The 22,257-nt window shown below is 39.4% G+C and overlaps 1 protein-coding gene across 2 annotated transcripts in view; it reads left to right on the top strand.

Annotated features, from left to right (window-relative positions):
• Positions 1–22,257, top strand: part of ADAMTSL3 (ADAMTS like 3) — a 419,630-nt gene that overhangs the window by 276,351 nt on the left and 121,022 nt on the right. For both annotated transcript variants that reach the window (XM_049906188.1, XM_049852500.1), the window contains exons 16-17: positions 556–845; positions 15,211–15,340. In XM_049906188.1, coding sequence (XP_049762145.1) covers positions 556–845; positions 15,211–15,340 — 420 coding nt within the window. The remainder of the gene's footprint in view (positions 1–555; positions 846–15,210; positions 15,341–22,257) is intronic.

Below are 22,257 nucleotides of genomic sequence, written 5' to 3'. Positions count from 1 at the left end.
TATGGGGCAGTTCTACCCTGTCCTGTGGGGTCGCCATGAGTCTGAATCAACTCGACGGCAACTGGTATGGTGTTTGATTTTTTTTTTTTTTTTTTACAAAGGATAAACTCAATACAGTTTGGTTGAATGAGTCATGGTGAAAATCTCCATATTCTAAAAGAAATTAGATTAGAAATTATCTGTATATAATATGAAAAACCTTTGTAATGATGTTTTGCAAAGGTCATTGCACAGAATTTGAGTTATAAAATGGATGCAAAGATTGATCCATTTTACAAAGTGAAATGAAATGGGGAAGTTCTACGTGAGGTCGTTATGAATCTACCCTAGCGAAAAATTCTTTGTGTTTCTAATAAGATTTGAGGCTTTGTTAACTACATGATTGTAGTTAACAATCATGATTGGTTGTCAGCAGAAATAGAGCATTCCAAGTATATTGACTTTCCTCTGAATGAAGCTAGTTATTTTTCCTTCACAGAACGATTGTCACTCCTCTTCGTATGGTCTATATTAATGACCACTGGTGTCCCCCTATGGTTCTCTGGTTTTCTGTAGGTTCATTCCAGAGCCCTGGTCAGCCTGCAGTACCACATGTGGGCCAGGAGTTCAGGTCCGAGAGGTAAAGTGCCGCGTCCTCCTCACGTTCACACAGACAGAGACCGAGCTGCCTGAGGAAGAGTGTGAGGGCCCCAAGCTGCCCACTGAACGTCCTTGCCTCCTGGAAGCTTGTGAGGAGAGCCCTGTGTCCCTTGAGCTGAGTGCCTCTGTGGAGGAGAAGGACAACGAGATGACTTATGACTGGGAGTACGCTGGGTTTACCCCTTGCACGGCGACATGTTTGGGAGGTATTTGATCTTTTGCTTAAGGGACATTTTAACATTTAAAACATGAGGTTTTAAACATTAAGCCTTGGAACTGCATGTTAAACACACGTCAGCAGCATTTCCTAAAGTTATTTAAGTGGAACACTAGTCCAGAAACTATTGCATAGGAGACATTTATGTCTTGTGTTGCTAATGGTTTGAGAAATTACTAAGTAGGTTAAGCTAAATATGCAAATTAGAAAGTCGACAGAAACTTAAGTAATTCAAGTAACCCAAACATTCTGTCATTTTGTTTTTATATTTCATAGTAATCATTTTAGAAAGGTGAAGGATTGTTGTTGTTAGTTTTTGTTGAGCTGATTCCGACTGTCAATCCCACATGTTACAAAGTAGAACTGCTCCGTAAGGCTTTCATGGCTAAAAGTGTAATGGAAGCAGATCACCAAGCCTTTTCTTCCTGGTACTGCAGGGTGGGTTTGAACTGCCGACTTTTATTTATTTATTTTTATTGTGCTTTAGATGAAGGTTTACAGAGAAAATTAGCTTCTCATTAAACAATTAATACACATATTATTTTGTGACATTAGTTGCCAACCCCATGATGTGTCAACACTCTCCGCTTCTTGACCTTGGGTTCCCCAATACCAGCTTTCTTGTCCCCTTCTGCCTCCTTGTCCTTGCCCCTGGGCAGCTGCGCCCATTTAGTCTCATTTTGTTTTGTGGGCCTGCCTGATCTTTGACTGAAGGGTAAACCTAAGGAGTAACTTCAGTACTGAGCTAAAACAGTGTCCAAGGGCCATACTCGGGGGGTTTCTCCAGTCTCTGTTAGATCAGTAAGTATGGTCTTTTTTTGTGGGTTAGAATGTTATTGTACGTTTTTCTCCAGCTCTATCTGGGAACCTTTGTTGAAATCCCTATCAGAACAATGAGTGATAGTAGATGTGCTGGACTCAGTCTGGCGGAGGATGTGGTAGTTGTGGTCCATTAGTCCTTTGGACTAATCTTTCCCTTGTGTCTTTGGTTTTCTTCATTCTCCCATGCTCTAAACAGAGTGAGACCAGTGGAGTATCTTAGATGGCAGCTCACACGATTTTAAGACCCCAGATGCTACTCACCAAAGTAGGATGTAGAACATTTTCTTTATAAGCTGTGTTATGCCAGTTGAGCTAGATGGCCCTTGAGACCATGGTCCCCAGCCCTCAGCCCTCAGCCAGTAATTCAGTCCCTCAGGGAGTTTGAATGTGTTTATACAGCTTCCATGACCTTGCCTTGGTCGAGTTGTGCTGACTTTCCCAGTATTGTGTACTGTCTTACCCGTCACCAAAGTTGTTACCGAATCTGGAAAGTTGGGTCCTTGTCCAGCACACTCAGACTTGCCAGTTATCTGGACACCAGTCTTTGAGAAAGAGAAAGTAACTTTAGTTGCAATACGCAGAGCAAGGAACTGGAAGGAAGTTCCTCAGATCCAGCATCCCAAGCTACGGGGAAGCAGGGTTTATATGTGATTTGGGCTGCAAGATGGTGGCTGCTGGGGAGGGAAAATTCTAAAAGGCGGCCAAGAAACAGGAGGTGACATGGTTCTTGGTCAGTGTATCTGTCATTGTACCAGTACCAGGCTGATTTGACTACCATAGCCATATAGTATGTTCTGAGGTTAGGTAATACAAGTCCTCCTACTTATTCTTCTTCTTCAGTAGTGCCTTACTTATCCAGGGCCTCTTTCCATATAAAGTTAATGATTAATTTTTCCATCTCGTTAAAGAATACTGTTGTTATTTGGATCAGGATTGCATTGTACTTGTAGAATGCTTTGGGTAGAATTGACATTTTCACGATGTTGAGTCTACCTATCCATGAGCATGGTATGTGTTTCCATTTATGTAGGTTTCTTGCAGTAGTGTTTTGTAGTTTTCATTGTATCGGTCTTTTATCCCTGGTTATATTATTCCTAAAGAGTTTATTTTGGGGAGGGCTATTATAATGGTATTGCTTTCCTGATTTCTTTTTTGTGATTCTCTTTATTGGTGTATAGGAATCTCACTGATTTTTGTATATTTATCTTGTATCCTGTTGCTCTGCTGAATCTTTATATTTGTTACAGTCATTTCCTTGTGGAGTCTTTTGAGTTCTCTATGTATAGTATCATATCATCCACAAATAGGGACAGTTTAACTTTCTCTTTACCAATTTGGATGCCCTTTATTTCTTTTTCTTTTCTTATTCCTCTTTCTAGGACTTTCAACCCAATGTTAAATAGGAGTGGTAATAAAGGGCATCCTTGTCTTGTTCTGTTCTCAGGGGAATGTTTTCAGCCTCTCTCCATTAAGAATGATATTGGCTGTTGGCTTTGTTTAGATGCCCTTTATTATGTTGAAGATTTTCCCTTTATACCTATTTTATTGAGAGTTTTTATCAGGAATGGGTGTTGGACTTTATTGAATGCCTTTTCTGCATCGATTGAGATGATCAGGTGATTCTTTTCCTTTTGTTTTATTTATGTGGTGGATTATGTGAATTGATTTTCTAACATTGAGCCATCCTTGCATACCTGGTATGAATCCTGCTTGGTCAGGGTGTATTATTTTTTTGATAGGATGCTGAATTCTATTGGCTAGAATTTTCTTGAGAATTTTTGCATCTATATTTATGAGACAGAGATATTAGTCTTTAATTTTCTTTTTTTGTGGTGTCTTTGCCTGGTTTTGGCATCAGCGTTATGCTGGCTTCATAGAATGAATTTGGAAGTATTCCTTCCTTTTCTATGTTCTGAAATAATATGAGTAGTATTGCTACAAGCTCTTCTCTGAATGTTTAGTAGAATTCTCCAGTTAAACCATCTGTGCCAGGGCTTTTTTTGAAGGGGAGTTTTTTTTTTTTTTTAACCTTTTCAGTCTCCTCTCTTTTTGTGGGTCTGTTCAGATTTTTGACCTCAGTTTATGTTAGCTTAGATAGGTAGTGTGTTTCTAGAAATTTGTCCATTTCCTCTAGGTTTTCAAATTTATTGGAGTACAGTTTTTCATAGTACTCTGTTATGATCCTTTTTATTTCAGCTGGGTCTGTTGTAATGTCCCCCATTTCACTTTTCGTTTGGGTTATTTGTGTCCTGTCCTGATTTTCCTTTGTCAGTTTGACTGACAGTTGGTCAAATTTGTTGATCCTTTCAAAGAAGTTTTTGTTTTGTTGATTCTTTCCATTGTTTTTTTGTTCTCTATTTCAGTTAATTCTGCCGTGATCTTTATTGTTTCCTTTCTTCTGGTGACTGCGGCCTTCTTTTGCTGTTCTCTTTCTATTTGTTCAAGTTGTGTAGCTAATGTTTTGATTTTGTCCCATTCTTCTTTTTTGATGTGTACATCTATTGCTATAAATTGGCCTCTGAGCACTGCCTTTGCCTTGTCCCAAAGGTTTTGGTATAATGTGTTTTCATTCTCATTTGATTCTAGAAATGTTTTGATTCCTTCTTTGATTTCTTCTATTACCCAGCGGTTTTTAAGCAAGGTATAATTCATTTTTCCATGTATTTTATTTTTTTCCTTGCTTTTCCTGTCATTAATTTCTACTTTTATGGTGTTGTAATCATAGAAGATGCTTTGTATTATCTCAGTATTTTGGATTTTGTTGAGGGTTACTTTGGGGCCTAAAATGTGGTCTATTCTGGAGAACATTCCATGCGCATTGGAAAATAATGTGCAGTTTGCTTCCGTTGGGTGGAGTTGAACCACCAACTTTTAGGTTAGCAGCTGAGGGCAAACCATTTGTGCTACATAGTAACCTAAGGTGAAGGATAACAAACAAACCTGTTGCCATCAATTCAATTCCAACCTATAGGACAGAGTATAATTGCATAACTGCTCCATAGGATTTCCAAGGCTGTAATCTTTATAGAAGCTGACTGCTACATCCTTCTCCCACAAAGCAGCTGGTGGGTTTGAACTGCCAACCTTGCAGTTACCAACCAAACACTTAAGCACTGCACCACCAGGGCTCCTTAATGTGAAGGATAAGCCAAAAAAACAAACCTTTTGCTGTTGAGTTGATTCCCACTCATAGTGACCCTATTGGACAGAGTAGAACAGCCCCATAGAGTTTCCAAGGAGTGCCTAGTAAACTCCGACTGCCAACCTTTTGTGCAGGATAGTGGGACTATATTCAAATTCAAAAATGTTATGTACCTTTTGCCTAGGAGTCTACATAACTGAGATGGGGAGAGGGTAACAGGTTAATATGGAATAAATAGGAAAATGCAAAATTGATAAGTCAAGGCAATCTTGTGCATAAATCAGTCTTATAGACTGAGGCAGTCTAGAATTACTGTATCTCATTGCAACTGTCCATCAGAGGTCATCCCTGGAAAATATTTAAGTTCATATCTGCATATTGGGCTGACAACCAGTGTAAAACAAATGAATTGTCTTGATTTATGTGTGTGTATGTATTCAGGGACATGCATAGTCAGGGGACCGTGTTAGGGTTAGGAGGTGGTTGCATAGTCAGGAGGTTTAATGGGGTGAAAAATTGGCCCCAGAACTATTTAAGCTTGCCAGGATCCAGTAAGGGATTGGATGAGCAAGGAGAAGGAGTCCAGCTGGGTATTCTCAAGGGTACTGTTGGAAGTCAAAAGATAGAAATAGTTAATAGGAGAGTTAGATCTTCTACTAACATGAAGGCACCTTGGTCTCATCAGGAATCCACAGCCCCTAACACCCTGCTCCCTGACTCCAGACTTTGCCTTCCAGTCACCTGTCTGTATAACAGCTCAGTGGCTGAACATACTCTGACTCCAGTCACAGCCGGTGGTGGGAAGAATACAAGGAGCTGCTGCCTCAGAAGGCAGATGGCTCAAGAGCATCCTCCACTTTTTCTGTTGGTCCTGAGCCCATTATTTGGAACTTGCTATCAGAGCTCATGGCACTGAGCTCCTGGCCCAGTCATTGTGCTGAACCCCTGACCCTTTGTTGCCCAGTCTCCTATGCCAGAATTCTTAATTCCTGCCATCCAGGCTCCATGACTCGATGATATCTGTCTTTTACCTTCCTGTCTACTGAAACCTCTAAACCTGCCTATCCTTGATACCTAACGTTGCCATCTGGCAATAAACCCAAATAGAGTGGCATGTGCTTTACCTTGAGGCTATATCTAAGCTACTGTCTTTCATGTGGAGTTAAACCTGTGGAGTTAAGGACAAGAACTCTTAGCTGTCTCCAGATTCTTCTCCATCTCCTACTTGCTTCTCCCTAGTTCCTAGAAGCTCATCCCAAATAGTTGGGAATTTAGCCTTCCTGGTTCACAGGGACCCTCAATGTCTGCTTTGTCTCTTCTTTCCATGGCACATGGCCTAAGTCATCCTCCATGCTGCCTCATGTCTGTTGCTGCCCAAAATTTAACTCCTGCTCCCTCTGAGATCAGGATCCTGGATACCTCTTTTGTCACATTCACGTTTTTGGAAACTATAACACTGATATGCCCCTAGACATTTGGGAACTGGTACTTTTTCTTGATGAGTCTGGGGAAACCGTCTGAGATTGCTGCTGAGGTGCAGAAATGGTTCCCTATTCAACTGCAGTTATAGAGCCCCAGAACGTTCTTTCGCATTACAAGATGCCAGCTAGTCTCACCACTTCTTTTGAGCCACCATGTTGATTCAGTTTCACCAGAAACCTGGAACTTTGTCTTTCATTTTGAGAGCAGAAATGAGTCCTGATATTGCTTGTACACTCCCAAATCTACCTTGTTAATCTCAAGCTTTTGTACCTTGTCACTTTACAGAATCACTATACCCTCTATCATCTCTGGCTTCAATTATTTTCTTAACTGGGGAGACCCTCCACTGGGAAAGCATGACATGTTGGGTGTTTGGCACTCAACAGAAGAATCGGAGTTGCTTAAGGAAAAATGACAAGGTGAATTCTAATTCAGTTCAGAGAGTCTGCGGTTTGGCCTGATGCCAAAATGCTCAAACTGCTGTTGGATTCCCAGTGCCCACTGAGATGGTGCCAGGCTCTACCTCCAGGATGGCAGAACCCACTGGAATGATTTTTCTATTATTTATCATTTTTAGTAGATTTATTGAGATATAATTCATATACCGTAAAGTTCACCCATGTAAGTGTACAGCTCATTTCAGTGGCTTTTAGTGTGTCCGCAGAATTGTGCAACCATCATCTCTATCTAATTCCAGAGCATTTTAATCCTCAAAAAGAAACTTCCTACTCTTTAGCCGTTAACCTTCTGCCGTCGAGTTGATTTCAACTCATAGTGACCCTAGGACAGAGTAGAACTACCCCATAGGGTTTCCAAGGAGCAGCTGGTAGATCTGCACTGCTGACCTTTTGGTTAGCAGAGGAGCTCTTAACCACGGCACCATCAGGGCTCCACCCTTTACCAGTCACTCTTAATTTCATTCTAAACTATACCCCCAGCCCTAGGCAACCAGTAAACAGCTTTCTGTCTCTATAGATTTGCCTATTCTGGACATTTCCTATAACTGGAATCATGCACTGTGTGGTCTTTTGTGATAACTTCTTTTATTTGGTATAGTGTTTTCAAGATTCATCCATGTTGTAGCATGTATTAGTACATCATTCCTATTTATTGCCAAATAATATTCCATTGTATGAATATACTACATTTTATTTATCCTTTCGTCATTTGATGGAGATTTGGGTTGTTTCCACTTTTTGACTATTATGCATAATGCATAATATGACATTCATGTACAAGTTTGTATGTGAATGTATGTTTTTACTTCTCTTGGGTGAATACCTAGGAGTGGATAGAGGGACTTTTGAATCCATTTAAAACATTCGTGTTTTGTGCAACCTGATTATTCTCAAATTGAGTTTAACCTTGGCACAGTGGAGACTTTTGGGCTTTTGTGAGATGAGAAACTGCCTTTGTCATGTCAGAAATGCAGCTTGATATTCAGATGGTTGATATGAAGATGTCCACTTGTGTTCTGACATCCTCGTATGTATCTGGAACACATTTTGCAAATGTTAGCAGAGTTCAACTTGGTCATCTTTCAACACTCAGTTAAAGAGCAATTTAGCCTTCTGAGGGGGTGTGTGTTATTGTGTAATCCTAGAAGTGTAAAATCCTAGACTAATATCATTGAAATGGACCTTAGAGATCCACTACCCACAATTTTATAGTTAGAGAAAATGAAGCCCAGAGGCCACTGCAAAGTCAAAAATAGAAAACTGGTAACTTCATTTTCATTCATATTGGAGTGGCAATAAAAGATGTTTTTTATTTTTATTTTTTTCTTAATTCCTAAAAGCATGAAGAATCCAAGCATATTCAATGTCCAGTTTCCAGAGTATATGTATACATACTTGTATATGTGCATCATTGTGTGTGTATATGTATGTATGTGTATACATATACACATATATGTACTGAAAGATATGCCTACCTTTTTAAAACCCTAAGGTGAGATTTTGTAATTTACTACATTAAAAATATTCTTTTCTAAAGTTCTTCTTTTGTATTTTTTACTGCTTGTTGCTATTATGACCGTTTTTTTCTTTTTCCCTTTACATTTTCTAACAAACAGTATAGGCTAGTAATTGTATATGCATGGACTTGGAGACCCAACTCCATTTTGAACCCCAACTCTGCTGCTCTCTTTGGGCTACTTGTTTTAATGTATAGAGGCTTGGCTTACTTTTTGTAAACTGAGATGAGCCATACCTACCTTGTTAGGATTAATGAAAGGATTGTGATTATTAAACAAGGTGATTCTGGGAAAGTGTTTAATCACAGTGCCTGGCACATAGGTATGTAATAAATGTTAGTGGTGATGATAATTTTTACAATATAAAGATAACAGGGTGTTCCTTACATTAGAATCTTGTTGATATTGTCTCTTTTTAAAAAATCTGACTAAATTGCTGAACCCCTTAATGTTTCTGGGAGTTTTCCAGTTCATTCTTACAAGTTCTGTAGGTAAGTAACCATCTGCAACTGATGTTGATTTTACCCTTCCCTTTCCAATAGTTGGATTCCTGGTGGCACAGTGGTTAAGAGTTCAGCTGCTAATCAAAAGGTGGCTGTTTGAATCTATTAGCTCCTCCTTGGAAACTCTATGGGGGCAGTTCTTCTGTCTTATAGGTTTGCTTTGAGTCAGAATTGACTCAGTGGCAATGGGTTTGGGTTTTTTGGTTCTAATAGTTGGAGTCCTGGTGGTGTAGTGGTTAAGAGCTTGTCTGCTAACCAAAATGCTGGCAGTTCGAATCCACCAGCCACTCTTTGGAAACTCTATGGGGAAGTTCTGCTGTGTCCTGCAGGGTCACTATGAGTCAGAATCAACTCAACGGGCTTGGGTTTGTTTTCGTTTTCCTTTTGCAATGTTATTTATCTTATTTAAGCTTCATATCTTATTACATTGTCTAGAATTCCAAGAACAGCCATAATGTGGGTAATGCCAAGTTTATCTAGATCCTGTCAGTAACAGGAATCTCTCTATTGTTTCATTAACCAACAACATTTTACAAATATCTATTGCATGCTTCTTTGTCCAGATACTGGGCTAGGCGATAGTGGCACAGTAGTTCCTACCTTTTGGAGATTAAATCTAGCTAAAAGGAGGACCCTTTGGCAGTGGGAAATTAGGAGTTCAGTTATAAGCACAATGATTTTAAGATGCCTTTAGACCTCAAATGGAAATGTTAAACAAGAAGTTGGATATGTGAGTCTAGAGCAAAGTGAAGAGATCTGGACTAAAAATAAACATTTATGAGTCATCTGTGTGCTGAAGGGTGGCAGCTAGGGGAAGGGATGAGAATGTTCAAGAAGTGAATAGCTATGAATGGTGGATAGAGTCTAAGACCAAGCCTAAAGGAAATTCAACACTTAATGGCTAGTGGAGGACAATGAGCTGCAAATGTCTAAGAGAAGTGGTCAGTGAGATAGGGGAAACCAGGAGAATGTGATGTTTAATAGCAAGAGCCTTGGGTACATTTAAAAAAGCAATGATAAAGCTCCAGAATGAAAGTGAAAGATGAAGTAATCAATAGATTTCTTGAAAAGATGGAAAGAGATGAGATTCAAAGCAAAGTTGTATAGATCAGTTTTAAATAGTTGGAAGAATAGGTCCTGATTTTAATAGGCACGAACAAGAATAGGATTGATATGACAGTTGCTGTTAGGTGCCGTCAAGTTAGTTCCAACTCATAGAGACCACATGTACAACAAAAAACACTATGCAGTCCTGCCCCGTCCTCACATCATTGTTACGCTTGAGCCCATTGTTGTAGCCACTCTATCAATCCATCTCACTGAGGGTCTTCCTCTTTTTTGTTGACCCTGTACTTTACCAAGCATGATGTCCTTCTCCAAGGACTGATCTCTTCTGACAACATGCCCAAAGTATGTAAGACGTAGTCTTGCCATCCTTGCCTCTAAGGAGCATTCTGGCTGTACTTCCTCCAAGACAGATTTGTTTGTTCTTTTGGCAGTCCATGGTATATTCAATATTCTTCACCAACACCATAATTCAAAGGCATCAATTATTTCTTCCGTCTTCCTTATTTGTTGTCCAGTTTTCATATGCATATGAGGCTATTGAAAATACCGTGGCTTGGGTCAGGCGTACCTTAGTCCTCAAGGTGATATTTTTGCTTTTCAACACTTAAAATAGGTCTTTTGCGCCAGATTTGCCCAATGCAATACATCGTTTGATTTCTTGACTGCTGCTTCCAGGGGTGTTGATTGTGGATCCAAGTAAAATAAAATCCTTGACAACTTCAATCTTTTCTTTGTTAAACATGCTGTTGCTTATTCATCGAGTTGTGAGGATTTTTATTTTCTTTATGTTGAGGTATAATCCATACTGAAGGCTGCAGTCTTTGATCTTCTTCAGTAAGTGTGTCAAGTCCTCTTCATTTTCAGCAAGCAAAGTTGTGTCGTCTGCATATTGTTAATAAGTATTCCTCCAATCCTGATGCCCCTTTCTTCTTCATGTAGAGCAGCTTCTTGGATTATTTGCTCAGCATACAGATTGAACAAGTATAATGAAAGGATACAACCCTGACGCACGCCTTTCCTGACTTTAAACAACGCGATCGTATCCCATTGTTCTGTTCAAATGACTGCCTCTTGGTCCATGTACAGGTTTCCCATGAGCACAATTAAGTGTTCTGGAATTCCCATCCTTTGCTATGTTGGCCATAATTTGTTATCATCCATGCAGCTGAATGCCTTTGCATAGTTAATAAAACACAGGTAAATATTTTTCTGGTATTCTCTGCTTTCAGTCAAAATCCATCTGACTGACATCAGCAATGATATCCGTTGTTCCATGTCCTCTTCTGAATCTGGCTTGAATTTCTGGCAGTTCCCTGTTGATGTAGTGCTGCAGCCACTTTTGAATTATCTTCAGCAAAATTTTACTTGTATGTGATATTAATGATATTGGTTGATAATTTCCTCATTCTGTTGGATCACCTTTCTTTGGAACGAGCATGAATATGGATTTCTTCTAGTCAGTTGGCCAGGTAGCTGTCTTCCAAATTTCTTGGCATAAACAAGTGAGCACTTCCTGTACTGCATCTTTTTGTTGATACGTCTGAATTGGCATTCTGTCAATTCCTGGAGCCTTGTTTTTTTGCTAATGCCTTGAGTGCGGCTTGGACTTCTTCCTTCAGTACCATAGGTTCTTGATCATGTACTTCCTCCTGAAATGGTTGAACGTGACCATTTTTTTTGGTACAGTGCTCTGTGTATTCCTTCCATCTTCTTTTGATGCTTCCTGTATCATTTAATATTTTCCCTGTAGAATCCTTCAGTATTGTAAGTCATGGCTTGAAATTTTTCTTCAATTCTTTCAACTTGAGAAATGCTAACAGTGTTCTTTGCTTTTAGTTTTCTTACTTCAGGTCTTTGCACATTTTATTATGGCACTTTGTCTTCTTGAGCCACCCTTTGAAATCTTCTGTTCAGCTCTTTTTCTTCATCATTTCTTCCCTTTGCTTTAGCTACTCTGTGTTCAAGAGCAAGTTTCAGAGTCCCTTCTAATATCCATTTTGGTCTTTTCCTTCTTCCTGTCTTCTTATGACTTCTTTCTTTCTTCGTGTATGATGTCCTTTTTATCATTCCACAACTCATCTGGTCTTCGGTCATTAGTGTTCAATGTGTCACATGTTCTTGAGATGATCTCTAAAATCAGGTGGGGTATACTCAAGGTCATATTTTGCCGTTCATGGACTTGTTCTAATTTTCTTCAGCTTCAACTTGAACTTGCATATGAGTAATCAATGTTCTGTTCTGCTTCTGCTGTCCACCCCGGCCTTGTTCTGACTGATGATACTGAGCTTTTCCATCGTCTCTTTCCACAGATGTAGCTGATTTGATTCCCGTGTATTCCATTCAGTGAGGTCCATGTGTATAGCTGTAGTTTATTTTGTTGAAAAAATGTATTTGCAATGAAGATGTCATTGGTCTTGCAAAATTCTATCATGCGTTCTCCAACATCATTTCCATCACCAACTACTATTTTCCAACTACTATTCCTTCTTTGTTTCCAACTTTCAAATTCCAATCACTGCTAATTATTGATGCATCCTGATTACATGTATGATCAATTTCAGACTGTAGAAGTTGATAAAAATCTTCAGTTCCTTCATCTTTGGCCTTAGTGGTTGGTGTGTAAATTTGAATAAAGTCATATTAACTGGTCTTTCTTGTAGGCATATGGATATTATCTTATCATTGATAGTGTTCTACCTCAGGATAGATCTCGAAATGTCCTTTTGACGATGAATGCAATACCATTCCTTTTCAATGCATCATTCCTGGCATAGTAGATCATATGATTGTCTGATCCAAAATGACTGATACTAGTCCATTTCAGCTCACTAATGCCTGGGATATTGATGTTTATGCATTTCATTTCATTTTTGATGACTTCCAGTATTCCTAGGTTCATACTTTGTATGTTCCACGTTCTAATTATTAATGGATGTTTGCAGCTCTGGGTGGACTCGAACCTCCAACCTTGTGGTTAGCAACTGAGTGTGTTAACTGCTTGCACTACCCAGTTAATTGTTGCCATTGAGTTGATTCTGACTCATGGTGACCCCATGGCTACACCCAGGGACTCCTGTGTGTTTCTAGGCATGTTGAATTAGTCAAGACTCTTGTTTGCAAATGATAGAGGCCCAACTGAAACTAACCTAAACAAACAAAAAAAAGAGAGTGTATTAGCTCATTTATTGACTCATCTGTTGGCTCTTAGAGTCTATGTTTTTACTCTGTAATCATTAATTCACTCATGGATGGAGGCTTTATTATTATTTTTTTTTTACAAATAAATTACCCCCTTGATGATTACACTGCAGAAGTCAAATAAATGTGACGTGAAGGATACTGTCTCATGCTATAAAGCAGGTTTTTGGTTTTATCCCAATAGTTATCCTAAATCATCTATTAAACTTCAGATTATTTTCGGTAAACAAGTTTTAAGGGAGAGAAATGTGTCACAGTCACATGTGTTGTAAAATTCCATCCAAAATGGTTAAAGTGAAATAGCTTTGGTGGTTTAAGGGGCACATATTCAATCTCTAGGGAATATTCCAAAATTGCCTATGAGGATATTTTCTAAAGAATTTTGATGATAAGTTAAAATATATGTAAAAGATAACAGGACCTTTTCTAAGGCGAAAAGAAATAAAACCTGCGAGGAATGGACATCTATGCCCCTATAAAGTCACTAAGGAAGTTTCGACATTTACAAATGAGGGCCAGAGTTGTTAAGTCAGAAGGCTGTGTCCGTATTTCTCAGATTAGCCAGTGTTTATAAAAGAGCTCGTAGAAGATGCCTGTAGATTTAAGACTGCATCCTACCATGATGAGGAACATGAAATTGCAGCTGAAGGCAGCAGGAGAAAATTTACTGGAAAGAATTAAACATCACAAATATATATTTTATATGTATTTTTGGCCAATACTCTGTAAAATACTATAAAAATGGTTGAGTTGAAACATGGTATTTGGAAAAAGAACCACAACCTTATAACTTAATGGAATGTACATTCTTTCATGAAACTGAATACATTTGCATATTTCCAAACAGCAGTCAGTTGCTGTTAAAGTTTTTATTTGCTTTTTTTTCATCAAAAGTTTGATTTATATTTTGTCCAGTTCTGAGTTCCCAATAATCCTTTTTGTCTTGGTCAATAAAGAATAGTGGTTAAGAGCTTGGGCTTTGGGGTCAGACAGACCTGTCTGATCACAAAGGAAAAATATGCCTGTGGATGTTCATATTTGACCAAGGAGTGGTTGCTGCTTTTGGAAGTTAGTTATGCTGGGCTTTGGAATCCCTAGAGTATGAAAGAAATATCATTCAGGAAATGAGAAATCTGATTTCTAGTTTTGAATCTAACTCAGTTTCTTTTTTACTAAATTAATTAAATGGAGCTAATGATACCGTTGGAAACCCTGGTGGCATAGCGGTTAAGAGCTATGGTTGCTAATCAAAGGCCCGGCATTTCGAATCCACCAAGCGCTCCTTGGAAACTCTGTGGGGCAGTTCTACCCTGATCTATAGGGTCACTATGAATCAGAATCGACCTGATGGCACTGAATTTGGTTTTTGGTTTAATGATACCATTCTTTTGATTTTGTAGGATTACTGTGGGCTCAAAAATAATATATTTGAAAACACTTTGTACACTCCAAAGCACATTCCCAGTGGGAGATATTGCTATTATTTTTGCTAGCAACAGAAAACACATAATAATAGTGAACAAGAACTGAAAGCCATAATGAAAATTTCAATAATGATTTGACATCAAATTTAGTATATATGCAGTAATATAGAGAAAGTGTTATTCTTTAACAGCTGATATGAGAATTCCTCTAGAGAAACCATTCTACATGTTTGGCAGGAATTCCTTGATGATTCATATGGGCAAACTAGCTTGAGTACATTTAGAATGCAGATAAGCTTGAGGGTGGGTGTGGAGTTAGGGATGCTCTTTAATGTTTCAAGGTGAGTAGATTTGGGGGGATTGGGCCCTAGTGGTACAGTGGTTAAGAGCTCAGCTGCTAACCAAAAGGTTGGCAGTTTGAATCCACCAGCCACTCCTTGGAAACCCTATACGTCAGTTCTGCTCTGTCCTAATAAGGTTCCTATGAGTAGGAATCGACTCAACAGCAATGGATTTGGTTAACCAGTTCAGTCAGAGGGGCTGAGTTTAAGAGGTGAATTAGGAAACATCAAAGACTGGGAGGCTTCAGATAATGCAAAGCTGTTTGGTACCAGGTGGACCCTGAAATGTAGCCATGTGATACAGTAGAAAGGCCAGTGGCCTAAGAACAAGAAGACCCAAGACCCCCCACAATAAGTTATTCTACCTCATTTGCATTGTTTTCAATTTCCAACCTCCAGGCCGTCAAGAAGCCATACCAGTGTGCTTACACATCCAAACCCAACAAACGGTCAATGACACATTGTGCGATGCAGTCCACCGACCCCCAGCGATGAGCCAGGCTTGTAACATGGAGCCCTGCCCACCCAGGTAGGTGCTGTCTTGTGCTGCTAGGACGCATTGTGTCTGGTGCTCCCACCTTCCCATGCACATACATGTGCATAGAGACTCATGGGTTCACCCAAGGTAGAGTGGCTAACCTGCTTTGGAGAGCTGTCTCTTTTCTGCTTAAATTGTGCTCCAGCCAGATTCTTGCTCTCTTCTCCAATGTTGCGACACTGAGCAAGAATCCTCTTTAGCTTGTCATCTGTTTGCATCAAGCACAGATGAAGATAAACTGCCCTGATGCTGGCAAAACCGTGAAGTAAGCAGGTTTGTTCTCTTTCTCCTCCCTGTCTCCTCAAGTGCACTTCTTTCCCTAATAGAATGCTAAACTGGTACACAGTAGGTGCTTGTCTTGGTTATCTAGTGCTGCTATAACAAATTCTACAAGTGGATGGCTTTAACAAACCAAAATTTATTCTCTCACTCTCCAGGAGGCTAGAAGTCTGAATTTAGGGCTCCAGCTCCAGGGGAATGCTTTCTCTCTCTGTTGGTTCTGGGGGAAGGTGCTTGTCATCAATCCTCCCTGGCCTAGGAGCTACTCAGTGCAGGGACCCTGGCTTGAAAGGACACGCTCCCTTCTGGCTCTTGTTTCTTGGTGGTATAGGTTCCCACTATCTCTTTGCTGAATTCTCTCTTTTATATCTCAAAAGAGATTGACTCAAGATACAACCTAATCTTGTAGATTGAGTCCTGCCTCATTAACATAACTGCCTCTTACCCTGCCTTATTAGCATCATAGGGGTAGGATTTACAACACATAGGAAAATCACATCAGATGACAAAATGGTAGACAGTCACACAATACTGGGAATCATGGCCTAGCTGAGTTGACACACATTTTGGGGGGACACAATTCAATCTATAACTGCTCAATCCCTGTTTATTAAATCACCAAATGATGTCCTATCTGCCTGTTACCTAGTGTGGTTGCCCTTCCCATTGACTTTGCCTTGGCTCTCACATCATGGGGGTAATGATTCAAGCCTCAAGAACGGTCAAAATGTCCTTTTTTTTTTTTTTCTCCTTGGCCTGAAAAGTTGGCCTTGAAAATTAATCTGCTTCCTTACTTAAGTCCTTATAAGGTCCTGAGGGAATTCCATCAGAAGGGAGAGTAGGTTTTCCCCCGTGTCCTTCTGTACCTGATGATTTTGGTGTGCTGGATACAAAGGAATATAACTCAGCATCATTGTTTTTCCACACAAGGCCTTTCAAAATCTAGCCCTCAGTCTTTTCTTTCCTTGCCCGATTGCTATTATTATCTAGACCACTCTTCTCTGAGAGAACTATTCACCAGAACTTTAAAGGCCATTCCCAATTACCTCCCCTCTCCCTTTGCCAGAGTCTCTTTCCTGCCTCTTGGAAATTATATTGTCCGCTGAACCATTATTTGCTAACGGCAAGTTTTGCTTTACCTAGGACTCTAAGTCATGAAAAAGATTATTAAGTTTCCCCTGCCATACTGGAGTGAAGATAAGTATATTTTATGTTTATTAAAGAAATATGTTAGGCTTCTGGAATTCTCTTGACCCTTCCAATTGTTAGTCCAAGAAGTTTGTTGGCTATGCTGCAGAATCGCCTGCCTTTATGGCGTGAGGGTGGGGAGGATGAGAATCAAATGGATTAGGCTCCCCTAGAAATCAGGCCCTCCACATCCCAAAGAAACCATGCAGCTTGGCACCCTTCCTTGTGTCACGTTCTCCACGTTCCACCATCTCAGGAGAATGGCAGCTTCAGTGTGTGCCTCATCCTTGGTGGAACCATACCTAGAATGCAGTGGGCACATTTTCATCACCACATTTCTGACTTGAGTTGTAGCCTAAAGAAATAACTTCTTAACTTGTGTTAGCATAGTCTTGCCACCCTAGCTGAGATGATGCAGTAAAGGCCTATACTGTCATAACATGTCATCATATCATTTTTCAGAAAAAAATATGCCAAAATACAATCAATTCGATCTCCGTTTATTCTAAAAATTAGTATACACAGTTGCGATTACAACCTAAATTATGTTCAATATAAGATAACTTGATTTTATAAGTTTTCATTTAATTTTTCAAGACTAAGCCCAAATCAAACACTTCACCATTTATCATGAAATTCTGGTCCCTTTTTAAAGCAGTTACATTAAGTGGCCTTTTCTGGTTTCCATTTTCCTCCAATAACGTGGACCTGGCATTCTTGACAATTTACTTCTCAGTATTTCATGAATCTGCCCTATCCATTCCTAACTGCCATTGCCTTAATTTAGGCATGTTTTAGACATGCCTTAATTTAGATGTGGTTTGCCTGAATTGCTTCAACAGTTTCTAAAGAATCCCTGCCTCTAGTGTTGCCTCATGTGATTCAAACGTACACTATATGACTGTGAAAGATATTTCTGCATTATAGAGCAATCTCGTGAACCTCCCACATAAACCCTTCAATGACTTTCTTTCACCTGTGGATTAAAATTCCACCCCCCTTTACTTTGGTATATAAAGCCCTTTGCCACCCTGATCTAACTCTTGAACCACATCTCCTATCACCAACACCCTCCCCTCCCCCCTTTCCCCAACACCCACCCTGAGGAACTTGCTCAGCAGCCCCACTGAATTCCTCACTATGACCTATGCTTATTTATGCCTTCTGTGCCTTTGAACATAGTGTCGCTCTCCTAGAGACCTTCCCTATCATTAGATAACTTAATTACCGTCCATAAAAGTTATCATTGACTCACTTCTCACTGGTATTATGAAGTCCAGCGGAATGTGAAACACAATCCTAACCTGAGACACTAGATAGAAAGTTACCCTTAACAGTCAAAAGAGATCTAGGAATAGGTCAGGGGACAATGGGTAGAGCCCCAGTTTTGCTTTTCTCAAGGAATTTCAGGCAAGACCCTTAGCTCTCTGATCTGAATAATGAGGAAAGGTGTTAGATGTCATGGTCACCCTGGTCCCTTTGAAGGTCCCTGGCTGGCACAAGCAGTTTGTGATTGGCCACTAACCTAAAGGTTGGCAGTTCAAACCCACCCAGAGGCTCTGCAGAAGAAAGGCCTGGTGATCTGCCATGAAGATTAACCAAAAAAGAAATCAAACCCTTTGCTATTGCGTTAATCCCGACTCATGGTGACCCGATGTGTTGAAGAGTAGAGCTGCTTCCTCAGGTTTTCTTGGCTGTAGCCTTTATGGAAACAGATCACCAGGCCTTTCTTCCTTGGTGCTAATGGATGGGTTCCAATCACCAACCTTCTGGTTAGTAGTCCAGTGCAAACCATTTGCACCACCCAGGACCTTCCATAAAGATTACAGCCAAGAAAACCCTATGGAATGATTCTACTCTTGCCATGAGTCGGAATCAACTTGAAGGCAACAGGTTTGGGATTTGTTTGGTTTTATGGAACTTTTGAGCCTCAATCTTTCATTTTCGAGTAGTGTGTTCAAACTGCATCTTTCACTCACATCTTCAGAACTCTGACTCTTTTGTAGGTGTCCTCATGTCCAGTCCTGAGTAGTGTGAAGTGCTGAGTATTTGTTTTAGTTCTAAGAATGACAACATTTGCTTGACCTGCTCCAGAGACCAAGGGGGGATTGAGTTGAGTTTTCATTGCTCTTCTTTGCTCAGAAAATCAGAGCACAATTTAACAAGAAGTCTGAAAACTGTTTCTTAAGGCAGCTGAAGAAAGCGTGATGGCTTGTTCATGCACCAGCCTGTATGCAGTACTCCTTCCCCTCATTCCTCTGCCTAACAAGAGTTCTTGTACATTCTTTTCCTTTGCAATATCTTGCCCACAGAGCTCCCGAGCCAGGACTAATAGAGCAGACAATATGCCTTGGCCACTTTGCAAAATTAGGAGTCTTTTTTTCTGTGAAGAGAATAATACTATTCCTCATTTCATAGTTGCAAATTTAATAAACTTTTCAAAGATTGAGAGTTGTATTGGAAGAAAACCAGCAGAGACAAAGGTTTGATGCCAAAATAAAGGTAAGTTTACAAAAATGTTTTGGGTTCTAGAAACCAGTGGTGTAGGAATAACAGGAACAGGGTGTTGCACAATATTTTCCATGCAAATATTTACTGACTCCAAGGGCAATAGCAGTAAAATATCACCCCAGGGTAAAGCTTACCACTGAGATTGGGTTGGACAGTTAGTGGATCTCTATTTACCTAAAGGCAAATGTATTTGATGTATTAGCCTAAACTCTCCAAGATGGGGTGTTGTATGTTTATTTGCTCTTATGAGGTTACTCCCCCTGGTCTATCCTATAACTGCTGAGTGTCTGCTATTTATGGAGTTTGCGTTTTCCAGGAGAGAGCCAGAAGCTTGTAGCAACATGCAGGGTTACATAATGGTCTCTCTAGTCTAAGGAGAGACATCTACAGTATTCAGCATTTCTAGGGAGAGCAGTCAGAAAGCAAGAGGCAAGAGTGCTGCGTTTCTGTACCAACTTGTTAATCGAATTAAAGAATTCTGTATTAGTCCCTTGTCTGTTCATTAGAAATCATTATCCATTTCTCAAATTAAAATACTTTGATCTCCAGTACTTTGTCTCTCTAATTGGTTCTTCTAGCTGTACACGTTCTCAAAAGATGATCATTGTGAAGTCACTCCAAATAAGTAAATCTGTAAGCTGAATTGTTTTAATAGTGAGAGAAAAGCCTTGTAATTGTTTAGTCATGCAGTATAACTGTCACCTAAATACAATCTATATATCTACTGTTGGTTATTTCCCTTACATCCAAAGCCACTGGGAATTTAGAAATAATACTGATGGACAGACTTCCAGTTAGGATTGCATTGTAATTTCATATTCTGCTTCAAATATATACCAGTGATAGATGCAGTGTAAAAGGGGGAAAATAAAATGACATACAGAGGGCAAAAACATGAAAAAACTTCCTGGGCTAGGAATGGAACAGAGGTGTGACTCTGTGGGTGGAGCTGGACCTAAGTTGAGCTTTCTATCAACTTAGATGAGCAAACAATTAAAACTACTCCTAGCTGCTTGAGCTAGGACACTGAATCAAAATATCTGGTAAGTGCAACCACATCAATAAATTCAGTTCAGTATAAAAGTATGTTCTTCCTCCTTGGTTGCAAATCCTAGATTCTGTCTTCACATGTTTTCTCCAGATTTCTGCTGACATACCTTTTCAAAAAGGCCCTCATAATTTGGCTTTATAATTGGTCCCCCGGAGAAGTTGGAACCTCATTCCGGTTAGAAGTCCAGAGATAATAAGAAGCTGAGGTGAGGGCACAGGGGAATCATCTTCTCCTGTCAAGGTAACTTGCCAAACATCATCAAGCAAGGGAAGAACAACCGCATCAGATGTGGCAGGAGTCACAGCGTTGGAAGGGAGAACTGGAGGGTACTGGATACCTAACACATTATATTCTTCAAATCTTCCTGGGTATCCCATTCCAAATTTTCACAGTCCTCTTCTTTCCTGAATAATTCCCCCACATATGCAGAAATAAAAGACCCCACAAAACTGTGAACTTAGCTAAACTGTAGTTTGAAGATCTGCAAGATTCGTGTAACTGCAAGAGATAAGAAATTGATTGGTTGGTTGGTTGATTTTGCTCGTTCATGAGAATTTCCTAAATTTCAATCTGAACCTTGTGATGAAATTTTCCAGTTTTGAATTTGACATTTTTGTGCCTTTAACAGCTGTTCCGCCCACCCTTGACTGCCCCTTACTCATCGTGTTGTTCCAGGGTGATAGCCATGCAGGCCCTCATAGCTCTTGCCCTCAGGAAAAGACATCTTTTTGATTTAAGAATAGGAAAAGATTTCTTAGGCAGGGCTCAAAAAGCACAATTCATAAAAGAAAAACTTGCTGGATTTGACTACCTAAAGTAAAAACATATGTAAAAGTTACCATAAATTATACTCAGGTTGGAGCATGCCAACCTATTCCATAAAATCTTGCATTTGGCTTCTCCTTGCCCACAGATGAAATCAAACCACCTTTTCCCAACATTGAAGGCCCTTCACTGTTTAGTTCTTACCTACTATTTTCTGTTCACATCTCTTGCCTCTCTCCACCCCTCCATCCCAGTTAATTCAACCTGCACTCCAACCATGCTAGAACTGCACTGTGCAATACAATAACCACTAGCTACATGTGGCTCTCAAGCACTTGAAATGTTGGCTAGTCCAAATTGAAGTGTGCTGCGTGCATAAAATACACACTGGATTTCAAAGACAGCACAAACTATATATATATGTATATATATATATATATATAAACTATCGTTAGTATTTTTAAATAATTGATTACGTGTTGAAATGATTATATTTTAAATATATTAGGTTAAACAACATGAATTATAAATATTTTTACTTACCTTTCTGCTTTTTAAAAATTAGTTATTTTTTTCAGTGTGGATACTACAAATTTTTTATTAAAACATTTTATATTTACATAAAGTAATTAAAAATTAAATATATAACTTATAATCTATTTTATCAAACAGTGCTACACAAGAATATCATTCCATTCCCTGAATTTTTAAAAATTTTTCGCCTCTCAGGCCATCTGCTCTTAATGTTCTTGATACAGGCCTTTTGTCCTTCAATTAATTCTTCTCTGTTACCTATAATAGCTTTTCATCCTTTTAGTCATACTAAATGTAGTAACTTGTAGCCTGAAATGAAGGAGAAGACAAATAATTGGAGGATTGATCTAGGAGACTTAACATGAAAATAAATAAGACTTCCAGAAGGAGATAAGGAATATATGGAATAAAAGGCTAATTAAACCAATAATACAAGACATGTCCTGGAGCTGAAGAAAGAATTGAGTCTGCATATTGAACAGACTCACAGAGTTCTATGCAGGGATGAATTGAAAAGATACCTGCGCATATTTTGATAAAAGTCTTGAATTCCAAGAAAAACCACACAAAAACTTAGAAG

The sequence above is a fragment of the Elephas maximus genome, chromosome 13, assembly GCF_024166365.1.
Source record: "Elephas maximus indicus isolate mEleMax1 chromosome 13, mEleMax1 primary haplotype, whole genome shotgun sequence".
In the NCBI taxonomy this organism is placed as follows: domain Eukaryota; kingdom Metazoa; phylum Chordata; class Mammalia; order Proboscidea; family Elephantidae; genus Elephas; species Elephas maximus.
This window is presented reverse-complemented; position numbering and strand designations above follow the sequence as displayed.